Below are 24,486 nucleotides of genomic sequence, written 5' to 3' on the forward strand. Positions count from 1 at the left end.
AAAGAAATTGCTTAAACTTATTTAATAAAACAGCTACAGTGGATAATAAAGTTAATGTGTTTTATTTTCTTGCTTCACTAATGAATAATTCAGTGATGTTGGTGAAGTTTAGATAGTAGCATTTATTATCTGCAGAAGAGGCTATACCAGCCCCCACTCGTAATAAATGCATATATGCACAGAAATAAAGTTTCTGATACAGAATACACAGAAAAATAAAATAAAAATATGGTTTATTTGAAACCAAGTATATTTTCAGCTTCATACGGAGATCAATAGTTTTAGAACACCCCAATTTTTCCAGATTTAAGCAATTCAAGTCCAGCGAATAACCTGAAATGGTTCACTGGTAAGCAGTTAACTACTAAAAGTTAAGGCACACATCCACTTGCCGATTTCTATGAGCGATTGAACGATATCATTATCGTTCAATCGCTCATGAATCGTGCATGAATCGGGCACATCAATGTCGGAAACGACCAGCGATGCGCGCTCCTGCTGGTCATTTCCGACACCAATCATCGGCCGAACATGCTGAACAACCTGACGAGAACGTCAGGTTGAGCATGTTAGGGGATGATTGATCTGCCTACAATCAACAATTGCTCGTTCAGTGTAGGCACAGCACAGACTGTGAAACGACTGCATGATTACAATGTCGGAATTGTGCAGTCATTTTTAGGTGGATGTGTAGCTTTAAAAAAAAAAGTTTAGGTTAGTAAAAAAATATTTAAGTAATATATGTTTCAGACTTCTAAAAAAGCCTTTTTTCATGGAACAAGTAATGGGTTCTGCAGCAATGAAAAAATGGCTTGTCCAAGCCATGAAGCACCACCAGTGGACTAACGAAGACTGGAATAAGGTCTTCTGGAGCGATGAATCTTTGGTAGACAACAGGATGGTTCCTTAAGGGGCACATCCACTAGCAGACAGAGACTACTGAACACATCAATCATCCCCAAAAATGCTCAACCTGACGTTATCGTCAGGTTGACCAGGATGTTCGGGCGATGATTGATGTCAGAAACGACCAGCGGGAGCGCGCATCACTGGTCGTTTCCGAGACTTAAATCCCCGATGTGTGTTCAATTACTGAACGATTGCACGATTACAATGTCGTAATTGTGCAAACACCCTATGTTATCGGGCAGTGGATACGCGGCATTAGCATGTGGGGTTTATTTATTTCCTGGTGTGTTTAAGGCCAAAATTTAAAAGGTCAATACTTTTAATTGCTAAACACTCTGTTTTGTGTACACACACATCTTCTCTTCTCTGTATATTGTATTAATTTATTGTATCAGTATTTACATTTTAATAAAACAATCAACATTTCTGCTGTACTTCGAAATCAGACTGTACGTTATATTAGTTGTCACCATCAAGGCTTGAAATGACAATAATGATTTAATTTACTCACCAAGCCTTGTTTAACAGATTACCACAGTAACTTAAATTTACAATGCACATTTTACTTTACTTGTCTTCTGCTAAAAAAGATCCCAGAAGCCAAGTACTTTTGTAAGTTAATCAAATAAAAGGTTTATCCTCAGAGGATTAGGATAGATTTCTCTGCTTAAAGATTGAGGTCATCAATTCACAGCCTAGCAAAGCTACTTTTCAGCCAAGCTGTACAGTCTCTGTCCTCAAGATGGTCAGTCAGGCTGCACAAAGGCTAGAATGATGCATCTTCAAATACACTGTGCAGACACAGAATACAAAAATGCACCCAGCTGCTCATTTGATTCAAATCACCGAACTGCCAAATTACTTTTAGTAATGCAGGGAAAATCTTGTACAACTACAGCAACCATTTATTTGTGTATTTGTTATCAAAGTGTCACTCGGGATATGTTCTAGTGGTTATCCCTGTACACGGCTGAGAAATATACTGACAGTAAGTGTTGTAGCCTTTACAATTAAGGCAAATCAATATAATAACAGGGTGGCAAATGCAGAAAAGGCTCTAGCTGTAAAGGACATATAGGGGTATTCAATATGGGAGCGAAAACATAATTTTTGCGTTAATATCGCACCTATGACGTCATTATCGCAGGTTTTACTTTTACACCGTATTCAATTTCAAAGACTTATCGCAGGTTCGAAAACGGGGATAACTTTTCACCATTGAATTGGTGTCGAAAAAAAGTGCAGAATTGGGGTTGAGGGGTGCAGGCTTAAAAAAAATAGCCTGTATCCCTGGGAATGACATTTAAAAAAGAACTATGTCAAAAAAAGTTTTAAAAAAAAATAGGGACACCCCAAAAAATTTATTTAAAAATAGGGGTGAAAAAAAAAATGGGAAAAAATTGTTTAAAAATAGGGAAATAGGTTCAGGGCTATTCTGCAAGTATGCGGCAGGTGTTTTCTAGAATAGATTATTAGCGGCAGGTGCACAATTGCAGAATTTTTAAAAACTTACTTTAGGGACTTAAAAATATGCTAGTACCCATTCTCATGTACCCCAAATTTGAGGGGACCACTTAAAAAAACTCTTCTGCATCACTTCTTCAATGTCGGGAAAAAACACCTGCTGCGGCTATTTAAATCCTCGACTTTCATTTAAAGGCTAAAACGTGGGTACCCATAGTGATCCCCCATGTTTTTACAACTTTAGGGGGGTCGTAACTTTACGCAAATCCAACTTCGCAGACTCCCGTTTTTGTTAATTTCATATTGAATACGGGGATAAGCGGGCGCGCGCCCGATACTGTAACGCACGTAAAAACTCCAATATGAAACGACAGCGAAGTTTACGTTTCATATTGAATACCCCTCATAGACGTGTAAGGGGTTGGCTACGAAATACCCCGGCCGCGGAAGCCAGACGAGGGTAGGTATGTACCCTATCCCTCCACTGCCCCCCCTAACCCTCCTTTTGTGGTTTTTTAACCCTAACCCCCCTTCCTCACAGCTTAAACCTATGACCCCCGGGGGGGGTGCCTAACACAAACCCCCCCCATTAGTGGTGCCTATCTCTAACCCACCCTCCCCGCAGCCTAACCCTAACACTCCCGGGGAGGGGTGCCTAACCCTAAATTCCCCCCGGGAACTTTAGGCACCCCCTGTGGTGCCTAAACCTACCCACCCCTTCCCCGGGGACAAGCACTTACCAGATGCCGGTATCCCGATCTCATTCGATCTAATGCCCATCCACCGGCAATATAACTACATCCCCGTGCAAATATCTGGAGGTCATCCAGGTATGGCAGTATTCTGTCTCCCTGACGACTGCGGTAGGCCGTCATAACCGCCATTATTTTGGTGAAGACCAGAGGGGCCGATGATAGGGCAGTGCCTGAAATTGGTAATGTTGTTGCAGGAAAGCAAACCATAGAAATTGTTGGTGGGATGGCGTAATAGGCACATGCAGATACGCATCCTGAATGTCCAGGAAAGCCATAAAATCCCCAGGTTACATTTCTTCCTGTTTACCCTTATTCTTAGACATAATAAAGAAGTGCAAATGTGACTGCCTTCCCAAGCAACAAAATATGTGAAGTACAATTTGAGAAAAAAAAAATTTTATTAAATATTCCCCACCTGTAGCAAAGGGTTGAGGAGAAATAGCAGTGATAGTTATACCTGACAGTACAGAAAATAAAAGCAGTAACAATACAGCAGAGCTAGCAAAAGTCACATACAACACATATACAATATACTTGCAAAGGGCCCTGAATCAACTTCTCAACACACAAGGCTGGGTAGGATTTTGAGCGCTGTATAACCTGGCCTCAGGGGAGAGGTATACAGGGAGATTAGACCCAAAACCTCCTGAGACCAGCGATTTTAAGCAGAGCACTGATAGTGGTGCTGGGCGTCTCATATACAGAGGAGGGTAGGAGGAGCAACCCAGACGCAGGAAAACCTCAGCTGGATTGGCGTATGGGTTGGGAGAGGGGCTGCCGGGGAAAGCTGACCTCCCCTATGCTGTATTAACTCTCCTGGGTCGCTAGCCTTATAACATGGCCACCACCAGTGCCCCCTATGCCAGACTGACTTGCCCCGGTGGTTTAGTGGGGGAGCAGACGCTTCGGTCGCCCCACTACAGCAACCTCCAGCAGGTCTCCAACCGCCAGAGGTACAGACTGTCACATGGTTCCCCGCGAGCGGGGATCCACCTTACTTGCGTCCCCATGCTTCCAGCTGCAGTCTTGAGTCCCAGCATCGCCGCTAGCCAAGCTCCGATGGTGCCCGCCGAAATTACCAGTCCGGTTACTGGTGTTGCGTCACCAGTGGGGGTTGGTGGAGCAGCAGCACAGTCATCCTTTAGGATGCCAAGTAGTGCTTGCTCTGAAGTAAAAATAAATAAAATAAAAAAACATAAAATAAAAAGCTTGGGACTGCCTGAGCAGTCACCCTATTATAAAAGGTGCGTCTGAATCCTGCTGCACAAAACTGAATGCCTGTGGTCAGGGGCAGGGTATATGTGGAGGAGGACCTGTGGCATCCTAGGAGCTGAAAGCTTATCTGTTTGGTGCTTGAATAACCCCCAAACACATTTCCCCATGGCATCCCTGTGGACCCCCTACGGACCCTGAAGAAGAAAATGCCCTTAAAAGTGATCTGTGATATCAGGGCTGCCATTAGAAATTGTGGGGCCTGGTAATAGGAAAATAGGTAAAGTGCATTCCTCACCGCTGCCACCCGGGCCCCTTCTCTCTATGGTCCAGTCCCCTCTGATGGCTGCCCTGTGTAATGTATTGGTATATGGTCTGAAAAGATATATAGTAGCGCTGTGACAGGAGACAAATACATCCGCAGGCCAATAACATTGCAGATGAGGGCTTCTACTTCTAACCAAAGAGTATAATCGGACATTCCCAGAAGACATGAATGGACTCTCCCACTTGTCCATATTTTATGCAATTGAACGGAGTCAAATAAATGTGATAAAACAGTTTCATATACATTTCGATATGTGACATACATTTTGACATTTTAAAAATTGAGAGAAATAATCAAAACATGGGATTCTAGAGAAAAGTAGGAGAGTTAAGGTAAAACTAACCCTTGTTAACTCTTTCTTCGAAGTCCATATTGCTCCACAGTTGAGACAATGGGGTGTAGGTGGGACCTGGAGGACAGGGCACCAACTGCAAAGCTTTTCAATACCAGGATGCTCCAGTCCTTCCCCCTATACCCCACCCACAGCCTGAGGGCAACACAGTTTTGTTAACAAGCCTAAGGCAGGAGCAGGATAGGAGAGAAGGAACGCTGAAGAATCACACTCTCACACAGAGAAGGAAACAAGTGACCAAGAGAAGAAACCCGTAGGCGGGTGCCCTGGACTTCAAAGAAAGAGTTAACAAGGGTAAGATTTACCATAACTCTGCTTTTCTTATTCAGGGTCCATAGGGCTCCACAGGGGAGACAATGGGGATGTCCCAAAGCAGTTGTTCAAGAGCTGGAACTCTACTGAGCTGAGAGGAAAACCCTACTTTCGAAGACCTGGACAGAAGACCACGTGGCAGCCTTGCATAGCTGTTCAGCAGAGTTTGTTTATTGGCTGGCCATCCCTTCTTGTGGAATCCATATAGGACAAAGAGGAAGTCCGATATCCTGATGGAAGTAGTACGATCCACGTAGATCTTCAGAGCATGGACCACATCCAATGAGGCCTCACCTGCCGAGAGGTCTGGTGATTGAAAGGCCGGGACCACAATTTCCTCATTTATGTGGAAACGAGAAACAACCTTGGGAAGTAAGCCCAGGCGCGTTCTAAGAAAAGCCCCAACTGGCTGAAAGATTAAAAAGGGGGAGCGGCATGAAAGCGTCCCTAAATCCAATACCCTATGGGCAGATGCTATAGCCAGAAGAAACAGAGTCTTCGCAGTGAGCCACTGATTCCAGGGGTTCGAATGGAGGTTCCTGAAGTGCGTGGAGCACCACTGACAAAACCCATGGAGCCACAGGAGGGACAAAGGGAGGTTGTATACGTAGAACATCCTGCAGGAAGGTGTGAACAACCGGTATAGGAGCAATTCTGCACTGGAAACAGATGGACAAAGCAGAGACCTACACTTTCAGAAATGCTAGACGGATGCCTAGAACCAATCCAGCCTGAAGAAAGGAAAGTATTCTAGAAACTTTAAAAACTTGAGGATCATAGTTTCTCGGAGCACACCACTGGAAATATGTATGCCATATTCGGTTATAAATTCTGGCTGAGGCCGGTTTACGTGCTGTGAGCATGGTCTGGACCACAGAGCTGGAAAATCCCAGGAAAAGGTCCAGATGTAGACATGGACTCTGAGACAACAGGTCTACTCGTAGAGGAAGTTGAAGAGGAACATCTATGGAGATTCTTTGAAGATCAGAGTACCAATGACGTCTAGGCCAAGCCGGAGCTATCAACAGAACTGTGCCCCATTCCTGCTTGAAATTTCGAAGAACTCGAGGATGCAGTGATATTGGAAGGAAGATACGCCAAATGGAAAAAGTCTACATCACTGACAATGCATCCACGAAGGCTGCGTCGGGGTCCCTTTTCCTGGTTCCATATGCTGAAAGTTTGTGGTTGTCTTGAGGCCATGAGATCCACATCCGGTAGACCCCATTTGTCCACCAGGAGCTGAAATACTTCTGGATGTAGAGACCATTCTCCTGCATGCACGTAGTGACGGATGAGGAAATCAGCTTCCCAATTGAGAACTCCTGGGATGAATACTGCAGAGATGGCCGGGAGATGGTGTTCGGTCCATGTGAGAATGTGGGACACTTCTGCCATTGCTGTCCGACTTAGAGTGCCACCTTGGTGATTGAGGTAGGCCACTGCCATGGCATTGTCAGACTGTACTTGTACTGGCTTGCCCTGAAGAATATCCTGAGCCAGAGTGAGAGCTCTGTAGATGGCTCAAAGTTCCAGGACGTTGATTGGTAACACTGCCTCGACTGGGGTCCAGCGGCCCTGGAAGGAGTGCTGACCGGTCACTGAGCCCCACCCTCGGAGGCTTGCGTCCATGGTGCGGAGAGCCCAGTCCGGGATCCAAAAAGGGCGACCTTTGTCTTAATGGGATGTCTGTAGCCACCAGGCTAGGGACAGGCGAACCTCCAGGGAGAGGCCCATAGTCTGGAATCTGAGCAGATGGGGTAGCCGGTTCCACGTGGCGAGTATCAGGTGTTGTAGGGGACTGGAGTGAAACTGAGCGAACTCCACGATGTCAAAAGGTGAACACCGTTGATCCCAAGGTCTGAGGTGCAGAGTGAATTGACACTCGGTGCTGTGTTACTGAGATCTTGTCTGGTGTTAGGAACATTCTCTGAACCTGTGAGTCCAGGAGGGCTCCCAAATATACCATTCTCTAAGAAGGTGTCAGGGAAGACATTTTCCAGTTGATCAGCCAACCATGCGTTTTTAGAAAAGCAATTGCTACAGATGGCGGTGAAGAATCTCTGGGGACCTGGCCAATAGCAAGAGATCGTCCAAGTATGGGAGTAGTCTGATCCCTTGATGAGACCCGTTGGGCTTCTGAACTAAGAAAAGGGTAGAATAATAGCCCTTGCCTTGCTGTGAGGAGGGGACCGGAATTATTACTCCTGAAAGCAGTAAGGACTGAATGGCCTTCTGGAGCAGCAGGGCCTTGCTTGGGTCCGATGGAGGTTCTGTGCAAAAGAACTGCTGGGGGAAGTCTCATCAGGAAGAAAAGGGCAAATCCGTGGGAGACCACTTCTCTTACACAGGAGTCTGATGTGGTCTGACGCCAAAACTAGGCAAATTGAAGAAGTCAGCCTCCCACCCTGGCAGACCCCAAGGAGAAGACTGCCTCTCCAGGCTGAAGGCTTGTCCTCAAATTTGATAGGTGGACATCTAGTAGCCCAGGTCTGTTTGGTCCTAGGCTTGGAGGCCTTACAGTAGTTGATGCCTGATGCCTTGGAAAGGACTGACCCTTAGCTTTTCCATGAGGACAAAAGGACTGAAAGGATGACGCCTTAGGCTTTTTGTATTATATGCAGAGGGCAGGAACGCCGTCTTGGAAGCTGCCAAGGTAGTCACAATTTTATCCAATGCTGGGCCAAACAGGATATCCCTTGAATAAGGCAGAGACTCCAGAGCCCTTTTAGAGTATGAATCTTCCTTCAAGGAGCGGAGCCACTACAGAAGTGGCAGATGCCTTGGAGGCTAGGAGAGCCGTATCCATAGCTGCTTAACCTAAGTAGGAGGCTGCATCTCTAATGTGAGATATGTAGGACAGCTGTTCCCTTGAAGCATTGGGGTGAAATGTCTCTTCTAGGGCCTCTGCCCAACTTTCAATGGCTTTTGCCACCCAGGCCGTAGCCCTAGTAGGATGAGTAATAGCTCCGGTAAGTGTATATAGATTTTTGACAAGCTTCTATCCTTCTATCCGTAGTCTCCTTTAAGGAGTTTGCAGTATGGATAGGTAAGGTAGCATTCTTAAGCAGACATGTTATGTGGGAATCCACTGCTGAGAGAACTTCCCATTTAGTGCAATCAGTAGCGGGAAGAGGGTAAAAGGAACTTAAACGTTTAGGCAGCTGAAACCTTTTACTGGGCATATTCCATGCCTTGCTCATGTGATCAGATAGCTGGTCAGAGTGAGGAAACTCTGGTAAAACTACCTTTTGTTGTTTAAAAAGTGGCTGTTTTGCCTTAGGACCGGGCTCTGCCTATTCTATTTGTAGAATAGATTTTACAGCTCTCACCAGTGCAGGTATATTTAATTTAGAGGGGTCTGCATCTTCTGCCTCCCCACATGATCCATCAGAATCTGATAGTTGGGTGGACTGGGAAGATAACACAGCACGCTTAGTAGGTTTACTAAGTAAAGGTCTCTCTTTTTGCAGCATTTGCTGAAAAGCTGTAGAGGTATCCGACAAACTCTGTACTGAGGTAGAAAGTACGTCTACCCATTGAGGAGGCAAAGGATGTGCAGGGAGCACCTGCTGTGGCCATCCCATAGGGGGAGCTATCACGGGGACTGCTAGGTGGCCCGCAATTTTTGCCAGCACCTGTGAAAAGGTAGCCCAGGGTGGGTCGTGAGGAGAAGACACCAGGGCTGATGTACCTGGAGTGGTATAACAAGTTGTGCAAAGACCATCCTCAATGAGGTCCTCTGGAGCTAAGCCCGCTGAGCAGGACTTACAAGACACCAGAGTAAAGCAGCAGCATCAGCCTGCTTGTTATTCTTTCCTTTGCCAGACATAGCCACAAGAATAATAAAATACACAATCTGACAGTGCAGTGATCAACCCAGATGTATATGTAATATGGCACACTGTAGTGTGCAACCGAGCTATATAGTATGTGATAGCTCTCACAAATATAGGGAGATGTGAGGTACAATGAACCCCCGATACCTTAGTATACCTTAAATGGCTACCACACTTCTCCGAGGGGGCGGAGGGAGAAGGAGGAGCAGCTCAGGGAACAGCAAGACCGCAGCAGAATGGCATCCTGAGCTGGGGGAGGGGCTGCAGGGAGAGCGCCTTCTCCCCTTGCTGACGTTAACCACCGAGTCCCCTGGCCTGTAAAATATGCCCTGTGCCAATGATATATATGCCCTGGTGGTCTAGTGAAGTCCTGGGTGAACCAGTGTCCACATCAGCGTCTCTTGTCTGTCTCCAGAGACCGTAGGCAAGACTGCGCAAAGACGCGGGTCCCTGCAAGCCGGGATCCACCTTACCTGTCCCCTGAATTCCGGGGTGCAGTCTGCGGTCCGGGGAACCTGCTAGCTAGTCCCTCTCAGAGCCCGCCAAGAGTACATAACAGAGGGCTGATGTCACGGCGTCGCAGAGAGGGGATAGAGCAGCAGTGCAGACGTCCAAGGGACTATCTAGCGCTGCTGCTCAGTAGCAAAATAACTAGAAATTAAAATAAATAAAAAAAATAAGCTTGAGCTGCTTAAAGCAGCCCCACTGTTAAAAATGGTGGTCCAGCTCCTGCCAGACACCAACGAAACTGAGTTGCCCTCAGGCTGTGGGCGGGGTATAGGGGGAAGGACCGGAGCATCTTGGGAATGAAAAGCTTTGTTGCTGGTGTCCGGTTCTCCAGGTCCCACCTACACCCCATTGTCTCCCCTGTGGAGCCCTATGGACCTTGAAGAAGAAATATTCAAATCATGTTCCGATTTTAATTTAGCAGAATTTTTTTCGGATTGATTTGAAGACAGCAATAGAGAATACCAGAAGGAGATGTCCCCCTTGCGTGTACCTGAGAATAAGCAGAAATTAACTTGAGCAGGGATAGTACTGGGGGACTCTGTAAAGAAAAGAAACACTGACTCCAGTGCTTTATTTGTAGACACTTGTAAAAATCATTGGGGAGGTATAGAGAACTTATTTTGTAGTTGAGAAAAAGACATTCAACTAGCTCCTGAATAAAGATCTCTAATACCGCTTTTACACCAAAGTCCCGGGTCTGACCCAGGATTTGGAACACGTTTCAAACCCAGCTCAGACCCGCGACAGACCCCCTTTTACACCACGGCGCTGCACTGCTCACATCGGAGCTGGTTCAGCACTGACCCGGCTCTGTGGCGCAGGTGAGCAGCGCCGCTTCCCCTCCCTCCCCTCTTACCTTAATCCACAGCAGTCCAGAGGCAGGGAGGGAGGGTGGGGTGCACTGCTCCGTTCTGGTCGGCTCGGCAGTGGACACTTGGAGATTATGTCATCTCCAAGCGCCACTGAAACCGGCCAATCAGCAGCATGCGGTGTGATCCAGGTCATCGTGACCTGGGCTGCCCCGTTTACATTGCAGGGTGACACGGGAATGACCCGTCCTCATCCCTGCAAGCTAGCCGGGTCGGATCCCCAGATCACTGGACCCGGGTTGATTAGTTTACATTGACTAAAATCCCAGGTTGATGCGCTTTCACAAATTTTCAGTCAGTGTAAAAGGGGTATAAAGGGATTAAACACCTCTAGTGCACCATGATTTTAAATTCAGGTCAAGAATTAAGGTTGACAGGCCTATCATAGATAGGGTGTTGGAGGGAAATAGACGGTCTAAATGGGACGTGAAAACATCACATGCTTTCAGGATAGCAGTAGTTACCCTGGGGATATGACAAATGTGGATCCTAGAATTAGGTGGAATCCACAGCATATCCTGCAGGGAGAATTTGCCCAACATATCATTTTCCAAAGAGACCCAAAGTTTGGGGCATGGGCATGTAGGCCAATCACTAATTTGGTCTACTATACAGGCTAGTTGATATACTTCTAGATATGGGTAGGCCACGCCTCCTAAATTTTTGGGCATCATGAGATATTTTTTAGCTAATCTAGCTCTTTTATTGTTCGAAATAAATTTATTGAAGACTGTTTGAAAAATATTCAGCCACAAAAAGGGGGAGGATTCGAGGGATGGACCAAAATAGGCAGAAGATTTTTGGGAGAAACATCATTTACAGCAGCTATTCTAACTAGCCAAGAAACCTCATACTTAATCCAGTCCTTTGATAACCTGGTAAGATTTTTCAAGAAAGGGCCATAGTTAAATTCTAAAAGAGAAACCTCCATAGCTGTAGAATGCCCAGATATTTAAGGGAATGGGACTGCCAAGTCTATTTATATTCACCTTGTAGAGAGGACAAAATATTTGGTGATGCATTCAAAAGGTAAAAATTATTTTTTATTTACATTCAGCTTATAAAAGGAAGCCATTGAATATTCATGTATCAAGCCCTGTAAAGCAGGGAGAGAGGTTACTGGAGAAGTAACAAAAAGAAGGACGTCATCTGCAAATAGGCAGATTTTATCTTGTGATCCATTAATAAATAAAGGCCACATATGTCCTAGAAATCGCAAATATGTTGTGAAAAGGTTCAATTGCTAAAACAAAAATTATACGGGAAAAAGCGGACATCCCTGTCTAGTACCATTGCTAACTGTAAACATGGTAAATAAACAGTTGCAATATACCCGTGCGTTCAGTCGAATATAAAGCTAAGATGGTGTCCAAAAACCAACCCAAAAACCCAAATTTATGTACAACAGCCTTCATATAATCCCAGTGCAGCCAGCTGAAAGCCTTTTCTGCATCTAGTGAGAGGGCCAGTAATGTAGTGTCCATACATGTAGCATACTCAATTATATTAAGAGCTCGACGCTTGTTGTTGCAAACTTATCGGTCTAAAGCAAAACCTACTTGATCAAAATTGATCAAAGAGGGTAACATCGGGTTTAGTCAATTGGCCACTACCTTAATATCGGTATTTAATAAGACAATAGGCATATAGTTTTGGACATGAAGGGGATCTTTACCTGGTTTAAATATAGTTCTGATGCATGCTTCAAGCATTTCAGCAGGGAATGAAGCTAGGGAGGAGCCTGCCTCGAATGTTTGCAATAGGATCAGGCTAAGATCATCTTGAAAAGAGCTATAGAAGGCATTAGAGAAGCCATCTGGGCCCAGGCTTCAGCTTTTTTTAAAGCTTAAAATGGCAGCTCTAATTTCAGCTTCCGTCAAGGGAGCATTTAAAGATTCCAAAGACTGAGACGAGGCAGTCGGTAGGGACAGATCAGATGGGAAAGCAGAGATAGTCTCTGATGTAGGCTGAGGGGATGTAGTTATTAGACCGGCAGACGCAATGCCATCAGTTTAAATACCGACACTTCCTGCCCGACACGGGACTTAACACAGGCGTCGAAATGCCGACGCCTATGTTAATCCCGACACCGGAAGACCGACCCCCGCCATCCCGATCGTCGTCTGATGGGTAAGTATAACACTTGGCACCCCCCGGGAAAGGTTAGGCGCCACTAGGAAGAGGTTAGGATTAGGCATCCCCCTGGAGGGTTAAGTTTAGGTTGCGGGGAAGGGGAGTTAGGTTTAGGCACCCCTGGGGGGAGGTTAGGGTTAGGCACTAGGGGGGGTGGGGGGGGTTGTTAAGGTTAGGCACCCCTATAGGAGGGTTAGGGTTAAGGGAGGGAGGAGAGGGGAGGGTTAGGATACTTACCACGGCCCGTCGGGATCTCCTACCGTCGGATTTTCACTGTTCAGCTGCCGGTACTTCAATCCCATTCCAGGCTACATCATATTTTAAAGGTATAAAGATGTGTATAATATTAAGCAAATATATTGGAAACGTCTAGAGCACAGGTTCTCAAACTCGGTCCTCAGAACCCCACACAGTGCATGTTTTCCAGGTCTCCTCACAGATTCACAAGTAAAATAATTAGCTCAACCTGTGGATCTTTTAAAATGTGTCAATGAGAAATTAATATACCTGTGCTCTTGCGGGGTGACCTGTGTGGGGTCCTGAGGACCAAATTTGAGAACCACTGGTCTAGAGGATTGGTTAATTTAGCTCAAACGGAATTTATATAGTGATTTACAGAAGCTTGGGCTGTCTTACCTCTTAACTTATAGGCCAACAGGCAAGATGCTCTATTTACTTCAAATGTAGAACCTTTGGTTCATCCTATCGACCGTAGTTTTAATCTTTCTCAAGGTATAAATCTCAACTGCTGTCAGACCTTCAGAATATTTTGGAAAACAGAGGAATTGGTGGAGTCTGCCTTACGTTGAGAATCCAAAGATTGGAGAATAAATTCCAAATCTTGCTGATTCTTAACCTCTCTTCGCCTGATCCTAAAGCTGATCTGGATCGCCATGCCTCTGAGGACCACCTTAAGGTTGCACCAAAAATTTATAGGCATAGAATCCTCAGGCTTATTGTGAAAAACAATATCTGATAGCGACATCAACAAAGCCTGTTTCGCTTCTATGGAGTATAACAGAGAGCCATTAAACCTCCAGGGTCTAGTAAGTGGGGCTACATATGTTAGATCCCAAGAGGGGCATGAGCAGGCTATGATATTGGGATGATCTCAGAGCTATAGGCCTGTTGTAATGGCCATTTACCAAGAAACGCTATATCAATTCTAGAGTATGTTCCATGAACCCTAGAGTGTAGTCTCTAGTGGCAGGATGTAATGCCTGCCACATAAAACATATCATACTCCAACAGAAGGTGTGAAAAGGACTTTGAGGCATTCAGGTAAACAGAAGGTGGTTTATTCCTGTCGAGTTGAATTTATCCTTTTTAGGATCAACAACCAGGTTAAAGTCTCCAAGTAAGATAACCTGACCTACTGTATACAGACCTTTCGAGTAGCTCTGAGAACCTTCCAAATAAAGGATAGTTGGCCAGCATTTGGGACATAAACAGAAGTTGAAGTGTATGTTGGGAGATTAGAGTGGAATCTGCAGTAGTCTGGATGTCATGTATTGAGCATGTGGGAGGTCTGAGTGGCAATTGGCGGAGTTTTGGAGTACATGCGGAATCTGAGGACATGTGGAGGATTATTATGACAAGTGCATGTGGAGAAATTTTGTGGCAAATGGGGGTCTGAGGTCCTTCGGTGTCATTGTGAAGCAAGTAGAAGATTTGAGTGGCATGTGGTGGAATTTTGGAGCAAGTGATTGGCATGAGGGGGCATTTTGGAATGAGTAATGTGGGCATAAACAAAGTAATTTTAGAACTGCTTATTTATTATTGAAATGTGTGGCCCTTTTGAAGGTTAGAAGTGTATCAGGTTGGCCATCACTGCTATAAATGCAACAGCATATATATGAGATATTCTCTGTAGGTTACATATAGCTTCAACTGTATAACAATATCCGTCAGCAGCGACTCCTTCGTTCTTCTTTGTGGCCCCCAGAAGACTAGTAAGGCTGGCAGAACAATAGAAGACTAGTAAGGCTGCAGTTAGTGGAAGCACTTTCCACTAACTGCAGTGCGGGCTGCCAGTCCCAGAGGAGAAACCACCTTCCCCTGGGACTGCCTGTCCGGTATGCAGTCATCAAGTCAACATTTGCAGTATCAACATTTATATTGTTGATAGTTATGTCAACATCTGAAAATGTTGTCATGAAATGTTGACATTGTGAAAATGTCGACATTAGCATTAGGCTTAGGTGTTAGGCTTGCCGCACAAGCACATTGTTGACATTCAGACCATGTGGACATTTCATCAGTTTTGACATTCTGAATGTTGACATGATGAAATGTCAAAAAGTTCACTGTTAACATATGACCAAGTCAGCATAATATACCCCAACTAGCCTGCCTGGCTTGCCATTAGCAGAAAGCCACTGCCAATGCACTCACTGAGGTGAGCAGCCCCGCACTCTCTACGTAAAATCAATCACTGGATCCATAAGTTTCTAACTTTTATTTGTACAAGAACATTTGACTAATTACCAACCTGTACAGTAATGCTGGGTACACAATCAATTGATCAGCCAATATATCTGCTGACCGTCTGCCAGTGTGTACAGACAATATGTCTGAACAGCGTAGTTCACAGACATCTCACATTGGCTGTGCTGCACAGCCGGTGGACCGCCCGTAAACACACAGCGGCAGCTGCAGGGAGGGGGGGGGGCGGCCTCGCCTCCATGCCAGCTGTACCCGCGGCTGCCGGTGAGTATTAACGACCATCATCTAAAGATATATCTGCAGATCACTTGATCTGCAGATATATCTTTCAGGTGTGTACCCACCTTAAGAGACACGATTTACAATGAAAGACACTTCATCTCCAGGTCTCTGTCATAAAGCCATTATCAATATAATTTGTCATCACTTAATAGTGGCACCATCCCAAATTACTCAAATTGCAAGGTATAATTCTCAGCATCTGTTCTGAGAGATGGGCAACTTCTCAATACAGCTCTCAATCTACATGTTAGGTGTTATCCACATTCTTTTATTCTTTACACAAGGACAACAGCTCAGTACAGCAGCACTCGCTCTATTTTTTATTTTCTTAATTTTAAAAAATATACAGTATGTGTGCATATTAGCCCAGATAATTAACATTTACATATGTCGCTCCCTTCCGCTTTGCTGGTAGTTGTTACAAGTCAAGTTCACAACTTGTTCCTATCACAATGTTCCTCCTTCTGGCAGTATTGTTCCTGGTGCTGTTCCGTTGGTTGCTAGGCAATCCAGACGCCGCAGGATGGCATGTGTATCCATAACACGGCATGATTGGTTCCTGCTCCTATTTGTGCATGCTGAACTTTTGCCGACCTCGCCGACTATAGCGTTCCTTGTGGATCTCTCGGCTCTGCTTCATGGTCAGCGTTATTATCATCTTGGTTTTTGTGAATCCTGCTCCGGAGGCTCTCTAGCCGCTCAGTCAGCCTCTAAGCTGCTACTGGCTCCCTAGCCGTTCCACCAGCTCTATAGCCGCTCTGTCAGCCTTCAAGCTGCTACCAACTCCCTAGCCGCTCCGTCAGCCTCTAAGCTGCTACCAGCTCCCTAGCCATTCCACCAGCTCTATAGCCACTCCGTCAACCTTCACCTGCTACCGGCTCCCTAGCCGCTCCGTCAGCCTCTAAGCTGCTACTGGCTCCCTAGCCGTTCCATCAGCTCTATAGCCGCTCCGTCAGCCTCCAAGCTGCTATCGGCTCCCTAGCCGCTCCACTGGCTCTCTAGCCGCTCAGTCAGCCTCCAAACTGCTACCGGCTCCCTAGCCACTCCACTGGCTCTCTAGCCGCTCCGTCAGTCTCCAAGCTGCTACCGGCTCTCAAAGCCGCACCATCGTTGTGTAGAAAATCAGTAATCTACTTGCTACTGGAGAGAAAGTAAGCAGAACATAGGAAAGCGTGCTGGCAGTGGATCTAGTATATTTAGAATGGTGTTACAAATGTGTCAGCTGTACAGTGTAAGCACTACTAGTCTATAAATAATAATGCTAGTCAATCAAGACTACTTTATTTATGCTTTAGTTTAGTTAGTGGTACACTGGTACGCTCTGTGCCCACTGTTTATTGGTCACAGAACCCGGCATCTATTTGCTCCTTCTGCCTGGAATCAGCAGGCGCAGAAGTATCAGGTTCATTTCACATTGGACCACAAAAGCTCTGTGAATTTACAGAACTGCAAATGTGACAGGGACGCAGCGTATATACTTCTATGTGCAGGCAGAATGGCCAGATAAATGTATCTGATACTCTAAATGCCAGTGTGCCACTAACCTGAGTAATATACTAAACCTACTACTGATTACAAATGCACACAAGTTTATGCTAGACACTTTATATGAATCGTAGCTATGTTTTGCAATAAACACAAACAGAAATCACTTTCGTTTAAACATATAACAAAATCAGTGATACTTTTACCTGCTGAGCCCTCCAAAGTTTTTAAAGCACTGACAAATTCTGAGATTTCTTTATCCAATCTCTGGTGTCCAATTTGAGCATTCTGATATAGAGAGGAGAAAGCTAGTTAAAGTCATTGAATCAAATTAAATACAGACTATTTCATTAGCAGCACAAGCTTGTTAGCAGGGAATATCCTGCAAGATTTGTTTTTTTTAAAATACTAATGAAATCTAACTAGGAACATTGTCTCTCTGATCCATGAGAGCCACCAGTGCTACTTTCTATACACACCGTGAGTACGCTGCACTTGGACTGTGGGCCTGATTCAGACCCGGACGCTATGCTGCACTCGCATTGAGCGATTTTTCGCAATCTGCGCATGCATGAGTTGCAATGCACGTGCGCGAACCAGCCAGTGCGATGGGAAAGTGCTCGCTCGTAGCCCGCAGTCGGGACGCTATTTTGAGTGACAGATAGTGCCGTTTGTGGGTGGTAACAGGGGAAGGTGCTTGTAAACAGGGGTGTGGATGTGTGAACGCAGGCGTGCCCGACCATCAGAACGGCGTTTAATGGGTGTGCATAATTAACAAAGTAGCGTCATTACACACGTGACTGGGTTGTATTTTAGCCTGTACTGCTCGCAAGTTGTGGTGGGAAAAGGCTACCACAAGCGCTGCGAGCAGCTCCAATGGCTCTCGATGTTCCCGATTAATCCTACAACTGCCGGAGATAACGTGTGTTGCGAGTGGCAAAGGGGCGTCTATATACAGGTGCGAGCGCATAGTGCGGCCGCTCGCTATTACTTAGTGGGTGGCTTTACGCGACGCAGTGCGAGCACATGATTTAAATAGCCGGCCCCTTTTAGCCAGCGAGCGGCCGCAAATAGCGTCCGGGTCTGAATCAGGCCCTGTGTGCGGAGTAAGGTAAAGGCGGTCACGAGTTGACTTCATTATAGCCTCCGGATGAGTTTGTCCTTGGATCACCTACCAGCGGTCTTCAAACGGGAGACATTATACCAGCAGCACTATCTACTGAGCCCAGTAAGTGACCGATTAATATCAGACCTAGAGGTCACAAAACGGGTGGCTCAGTTCTCCAATACACAGAGTTGTTTAAATGCCTCACCATTACTGGACCTGGAGGTCAGAGAAGGTGAACTAAGACTTTAATTACGTGTATGGATGTCCGGTGAGATTGTCATATTTTCTGGACAGATTGTTTCATATATATATATATATATATATATATATATATATATACGGTCCCCACAGCAGGGAAATCACGTACTAGCTATTGTAGCAGTTTTCTTTTTACAATATAATCAGACTAGTCTACATAGACTTCTTATTAAGTAGTTTTAATTATTGTACATTGTTACTTTTTATGCATATTATATAAAGAACTATTTCTAACTATACATCTGGTGTCTTGATCTTGATTTTTGCCATGTCCAGTCATTATTATTTATTAGTGCAACACCTATATCTTCTGTTTGTTTTTGTGATTGCCTTGGTAATCTCTCTGGGGTTTACACAGACCCTTTGGTGTATGCAGCTATCTATATATATTTTTATTAGTTTTCATTAGCGCCAAGCTGGGATTTTTTTGCTGTTTTAGGAACATATCATGCCAGTGAAGCAATTACCATTATTGCTTATGCTGTAATTGTATACAATAAATCAGTTTCCTTTGACATTATATAGATTCTGTAATCTATAAATAGATATTTCAATACCGAGTACAATTAAATATATTTGCCCCTAAAACCAATCTTTAAAGAGATAAATCCACCTTTTATTTCTTACCACCTCACCTTCTCTCTACCCCTCTGTATCTCTCTATCACCGCCAATACTCCTGTGCATCTGACATTGGTAGGAGGGGTCAGAGGTCATACCAATTGTCATTACATTCCAACGTGATGAAATTTTTTGTCAGCAGGCAATTTCATAGTATAGATATATCCCAATATGTGGCCTTTACAACATTGTGCAATGTGCCTATCTTTTGTCCGCTGGAAACCAGACTACATCCCATCTCAAGATAAAGGTATTTAAATTCTGTATAACAGTATGTGTATATACAGTATACCACCCCAAACCTTCATATTTTCATTATTGCAACCTCCACCCAGCACTTTTCTTTCGAGTATCCCAATTACTTGAAAATAATAAAACCAATGAGGAAAAAAAGAATTCAAGCAAATACATACTGCCTACAGCATAATAGGCTTTTAATTACATCTTATAAAATAAAAATTAGCCAGGCTGTAATATATATATCAAACTCTATATGATTCATAATGCAGCACACCATGTACATTAATCATTAAACAACATAAAACTTTTTCATGGCATCCAACTAACTCTAATCTTTCCGTTTGGAGGGCAGGCTGCATCATAAAGTATTGTAATGACCACCCGAGTGTTCAATATCCAATATACAGAGTATTCTAGTGACCAATATACACCACAAAAAACCTAGGGGGCTATGTAAAAGGTTCCAACTTTACAGAACTGGTGTGTTTTTGACAAGTTAATCTCTAAATTTACTTATAAAGCTGGTTTTGCCTTATAAAGTAATTGTAGTTTAAATTTGGTGGCAAAGTCAACAAAAACAGGCAAGTTCTGAAATTACCAATGTTCAATACAGAGTGCGTCCTTGTGACCGCAACACAGTACTTTGAGCGTCTTTATGACCAACATACAGTACAGAGACGCTTTATTGAAACAGTCATACTCGTATACTACAAAGAACGAGCACCACATAATACTGACAGCATCCTTGGGACAGATATACAATACAAAGAGTGTCCTAGGGGTTGATGAACAATACAGTGTATCTGAAGAGCCGACATGTAGGGGAACCTAGTGATCTATATGCAATAGAAAGAACATCCTAGCGACGATCTACAATATTGAGAGCGTCCTTCTGGCAACTTTACAATGCAAAGAGCATTCTAGTGACCACTATACAATACAGAGACCAGCCAAGTGACTGCAATACAATAAAAAGAGCACTCTTGGGAATTATGGGGTTGATGCGTCAAGCAGTGTAAAGAGTGAAGGAGAAGTGGACCAGTGGAGAAGTTGCCCATGACAACCAATCAGCTTCTACATATTTTATTGAGTGTACCTGATAAATGCTACCTCAAAGCTGATTGGTTGCTATAGGCAATTGATACACCGACCCCTATATACAATACAGAGTTGTACTGTAGTCTTCTTTCTCAAACACTGTGCTCCCCAACCCTCCACTTCTAACACATTGTGCCATTTTCTGACTTCCACTCATATTGATACTCTCCTATCTCCGGATATTGTTTTCAATAATGATGGTCCCCATTACATATGTTGGCCATATCATATATAATCTCCCCAAAGATTTAGGGGTCTATTTACTAAGCAGTGTTAGGAGACAGAGTGAAAAGTGATAAGAAAGTGATAAGGTGCCAGCCAATCAGCTCCCAACTGGCATTTTTCAAACCTAGCCTGTGAGATGACAGTTGGGAGCTGATTGGCTGGTACCTTATCAATTTTCACTCTGTCTCCTAACACTGCTTAGTAAATAGACCCTAAGTGTCTACTGCACCTGTTCAGCGTCTCAGACTGTATGGCTGGCTCTCCCAGAGTAAGTGCAGTGGAGGTCTGATCTCACTGGTAATCTCGCAAGATGAACATTTTTTCATCTCTCTCATGAGAGGGTACAATGTATTGTGCGATATATTGTTCCGAAACAGATCGGTACAATATATCGTTCATAGCATCGTCCCATCTGCTGTTCTGCATGGCAGATGTAAGGATTAAATTAAACAACACAGTTCTGTTACGCTGGGACACTATACGATGTGTGACCCAGCAAAGGTGCGATACATTGTAAGTAACGATACATCGCACTCGCCGTGCACACTACACATTCCAGTGTACGACACATGCACCATGTAACAACCCATCGCACCAACAGCACCACATTGTTCATTGCATCATCCCATCTGCTGTGCAGAATAGCAGCTGGGACGATGCGATGAACGACAATCGTGGACGACAGATCAAGCATACACACTATACGATGTTTCATTAGGGTCCACGTGAAACCATATATATCGTACAGTGTACCCAGCTTTACATGCAGTATGTAACGACACATTGCACCATCGTTTACCAGATCGTGCAGTGTGTACGGCGCATACGATGTATCAGTACATCGCTTGGCACAGTTACACATCATATAGTGTGTAGCTTTAGCGCTTTGCAGCTACAACGAGACAGTGTGGAAGCAAACCAGAATACAGCCGTTTCATTCTGATTTGTTGCCAGTTTGTCTGTCAATGCTTGCTCATTGTTCAAGTCCTGCAACCAAGCCCATGGGTTAAAATACAAATGGATAACTTCTAAAAGAGAAAAAAAAAAAATAACTGGTCCCCAGGTGGCCAGTCAGGAATACATTTAATAACTCTATGGCCAATCATTGTCTGCCCATGACGGCATCTCTCTCCCGATTGTAGAAGTTCCATAGTAAATAGCCATTAAAAAGTTGGTGGTGTGATGAGGAAACAAACGGGAATCTCATCTAATTTCTAGATAGTTTTAATATGTCTGTAAAGTTATCAGAAACTGTTAGCAAAAATCCAATTATACACAAATTACTACAAAAGTAAATCTATTTCCTATATTCCTAAATATTAAAAACACATTATGTTAAAAAACAGCATATACATAAATATTTGTTTTTGTTCCAGTCCCCATATTCACTTTTGTAATGTTTATAAAAATGTAGGAGTGCCATCTTCTGGCCAGGTACAGCATAGAATTAAGGTGCAAATTAATAAAGTATGAACAAACATCTCATGTACTTGCAGGAGCATGTGCCAGTGATATCATCAGACATCATTTAGGAAGTCCCAGAGCAGGGGTGGGGATTTTTCTGCCAAGGGCATTTTGATATATATAACATTTATGGGCCAGGTGCAGGCCGCGCCTCCTCCATGTGACGCCACATGGGGGCGGAGTCACAATCGCCGGTGATTACAACAATGCCCGGAGCATCCTCGGGCAATGGTGTGACCATCTGAAGTGTCCTAAGGACACTCCAGGCAGCACTGCTGCATAGATTCTGGTTGCAGGGTGCCATTCTAGGCACTCTTATAGCCAGATGAGGCTAGCAGAAAAAAGCTCAGAGGGCCAGACCAAATGATTCCACGGGTCTTATACGGCCCCCGGGCCTGTGGTTCCCTATCCCTGTCCTAGAGTATGAACAGCAGCTCAGAATGATCATGAGATCACATATAGGTTATGTACAACATGTGACTGCCAATGTGAAATGTGCCAGTGACATTACAGAGAATGTATGGGGTCTCAGGCTAACTTCAAACACTCTGTATCAAGGCGATATAGTCTAATAGTACCCAGATAGGATAAGAAGACTGACATGATAGTTAAAACAGGGTATTAAAAAAAAAAAAAAAAACTTACTCCAGGGGTATATTTACTAAAGTTTGGGTTTTTAGAAGTGGAGTTGTTGCCCATAGCAACCAATCAGATTCTAGGTATTATCTTCTAGAAGGTGCTAGATAAATGATAAGTAGAATCCGATTGGTTGCTATGGGCAACAACTCCATTTCTAAAAATCTGCACTTTAGTACAGTAAATATACCCCCAGGAGTTAAAATGCGGTATGGTTAACTCAACCACATCTCTTGACTCAAGATATACAGTACTGCGCAAAAGTTTTAGGCAGGTGCGGAAAAAATGCTGCAAAGTAAGAATGCTTTCAAAAATAGAAGTGTTAATAATTTATTTTGATCAATTAACAAAATGCAAAAGTGAATGAACAGAAGAGAAATCTAAAGCTGGGCATCAAGTATACAATTATCTGTCAGATATCTGTCCAATCTGGCTGGTTGGAATGAAAACCTGGTAATGTATGGGAACAAATGACAGTCGATCATATGGTTTTAAACACTGAAAAAAGAACAAAAAAAATTGTCTTATTTTACTTGTACTAATTTTGAGGATATATTACTGTACTAAAAAAGTGATTGCAGCTATACACTGGGGGAGGCCGATAACACAGACCTCAATTACTACACATGGTTTTTTTGTATATCCTTTTTGGGATATGATAGATTGTAAGCTTGCAAGCAGGGCCCTCTTACCTCTATGTCTGTCTGTTATTACCCTGCTTTGTTCTATAAATGTTTCCAATTGTAAAGCACAACGGAATATGCTACGCTATATAAGAAACTGTTAATAAATAAAATAATAAACAATAAAAAAAAAAAACTCACGAGGAAACAGCAGCTAGGGATACAGAATATTGAGGCTACAATTATCGTGTGCCATCTCAAGCAGCTCTTCAAGGTGACACATCTCTCTCGTTTCAGTGCATTAATGTTTTAGCACCAAGAGTAAATTTAGCTAACTGAAGGAAAAAGAAATGTTTTAGTGTTAACAGAAATGACAACCTGGGTTTGGAAGACTTTACAAACAACAAGATGATTGCCAATGTGCTTATCTCCATAGTACAGAGTAAAGGAAAGCACCCGTGACTCTTCAGCTGGTATGGAACTACATGTTCACAACATACTGCCACTGCTCTGAGACTCTGCATGCTGAGACATGTAGTGCTACCAGGTGTCTACCTCTGACATATCAAAATATGTAAATATAAACAAGGAAGAGGGCCCATGTATGATCAACTTTAATCAACACTCCACACACCCACCTTCACATGCAGCAGGGGAACACATGGAGACCAATCACCAATAGTCCAATTTAAAGGTTAGATAGATCTTTGTATATCGCTGTTTGAAAAATAAGGCTGTAGAAAAACCGCATTCTATAAAGGGGGTGCTTGAGTGCAGGCAGAGCAGGCCGCTGGGGGTGCCGGCAGGTAAGCAGCTAGATCCCCTTCCGTAGATTGACTCCAACGTCATCAGCCAGTGTCCAACGTCATTCACTACCATCCAAGTGAGCATAGAGGGGGAATATAATCATGTGGCGAGCGTAGCAAGCCACCGAGCCCAAAACGTGGCGAGCGAAGCGAGCCCGCGAGGGGCCAACTTTACTTTTTTGCTGGACTGTGTGGGCAGGAAACTGCACTTCCGCCCTCAGTTCACGTCACTTCCAGGTACAGTATCTGAAGGGGAACTATACACTACCTTGCCGGCATGGAGTGTATGTGTGAGCCCGAAAAGGGGACGTGTCCTTGGGACATGCCTCCAATTTGTCACACTACGGGGTGCGCCCAGCACTTACGGAGGTGCTGGGCTTCCCCATCACGGTGAATAGATGCCGCACGTATGCGCACGGCGTCTATTCACCTGACAGTGATCGGTCACCGCTACTTTTCCCAACCACGGGACAAAGCGGCCTGTGGGTGGGGAAGGCTCAGGGTATGCTGTGT

The 24,486-nt window shown here is 44.2% G+C and overlaps 1 protein-coding gene across 4 annotated transcripts in view; it reads right to left on the reverse strand.

Moving 5' to 3' along the window:
• Positions 1-24,486, reverse strand: part of OSBPL1A (oxysterol binding protein like 1A) — a 200,249-nt gene that overhangs the window by 116,300 nt on the left and 59,463 nt on the right. For all 4 annotated transcript variants that reach the window (XM_088469602.1, XM_088469600.1, XM_088469603.1 and 1 more), the window contains one exon: positions 17,102-17,183. In XM_088469602.1, the coding sequence (XP_088325728.1) occupies positions 17,102-17,183 (82 nt within the window). The remainder of the gene's footprint in view (positions 1-17,101; positions 17,184-24,486) is intronic.

This window comes from Taudactylus pleione, unplaced genomic scaffold, assembly GCF_031769625.1.
Source record: "Taudactylus pleione unplaced genomic scaffold, aTauple2 ptg000093l, whole genome shotgun sequence".
NCBI classification, from domain to species: Eukaryota; Metazoa; Chordata; class Amphibia; order Anura; family Myobatrachidae; genus Taudactylus; species Taudactylus pleione.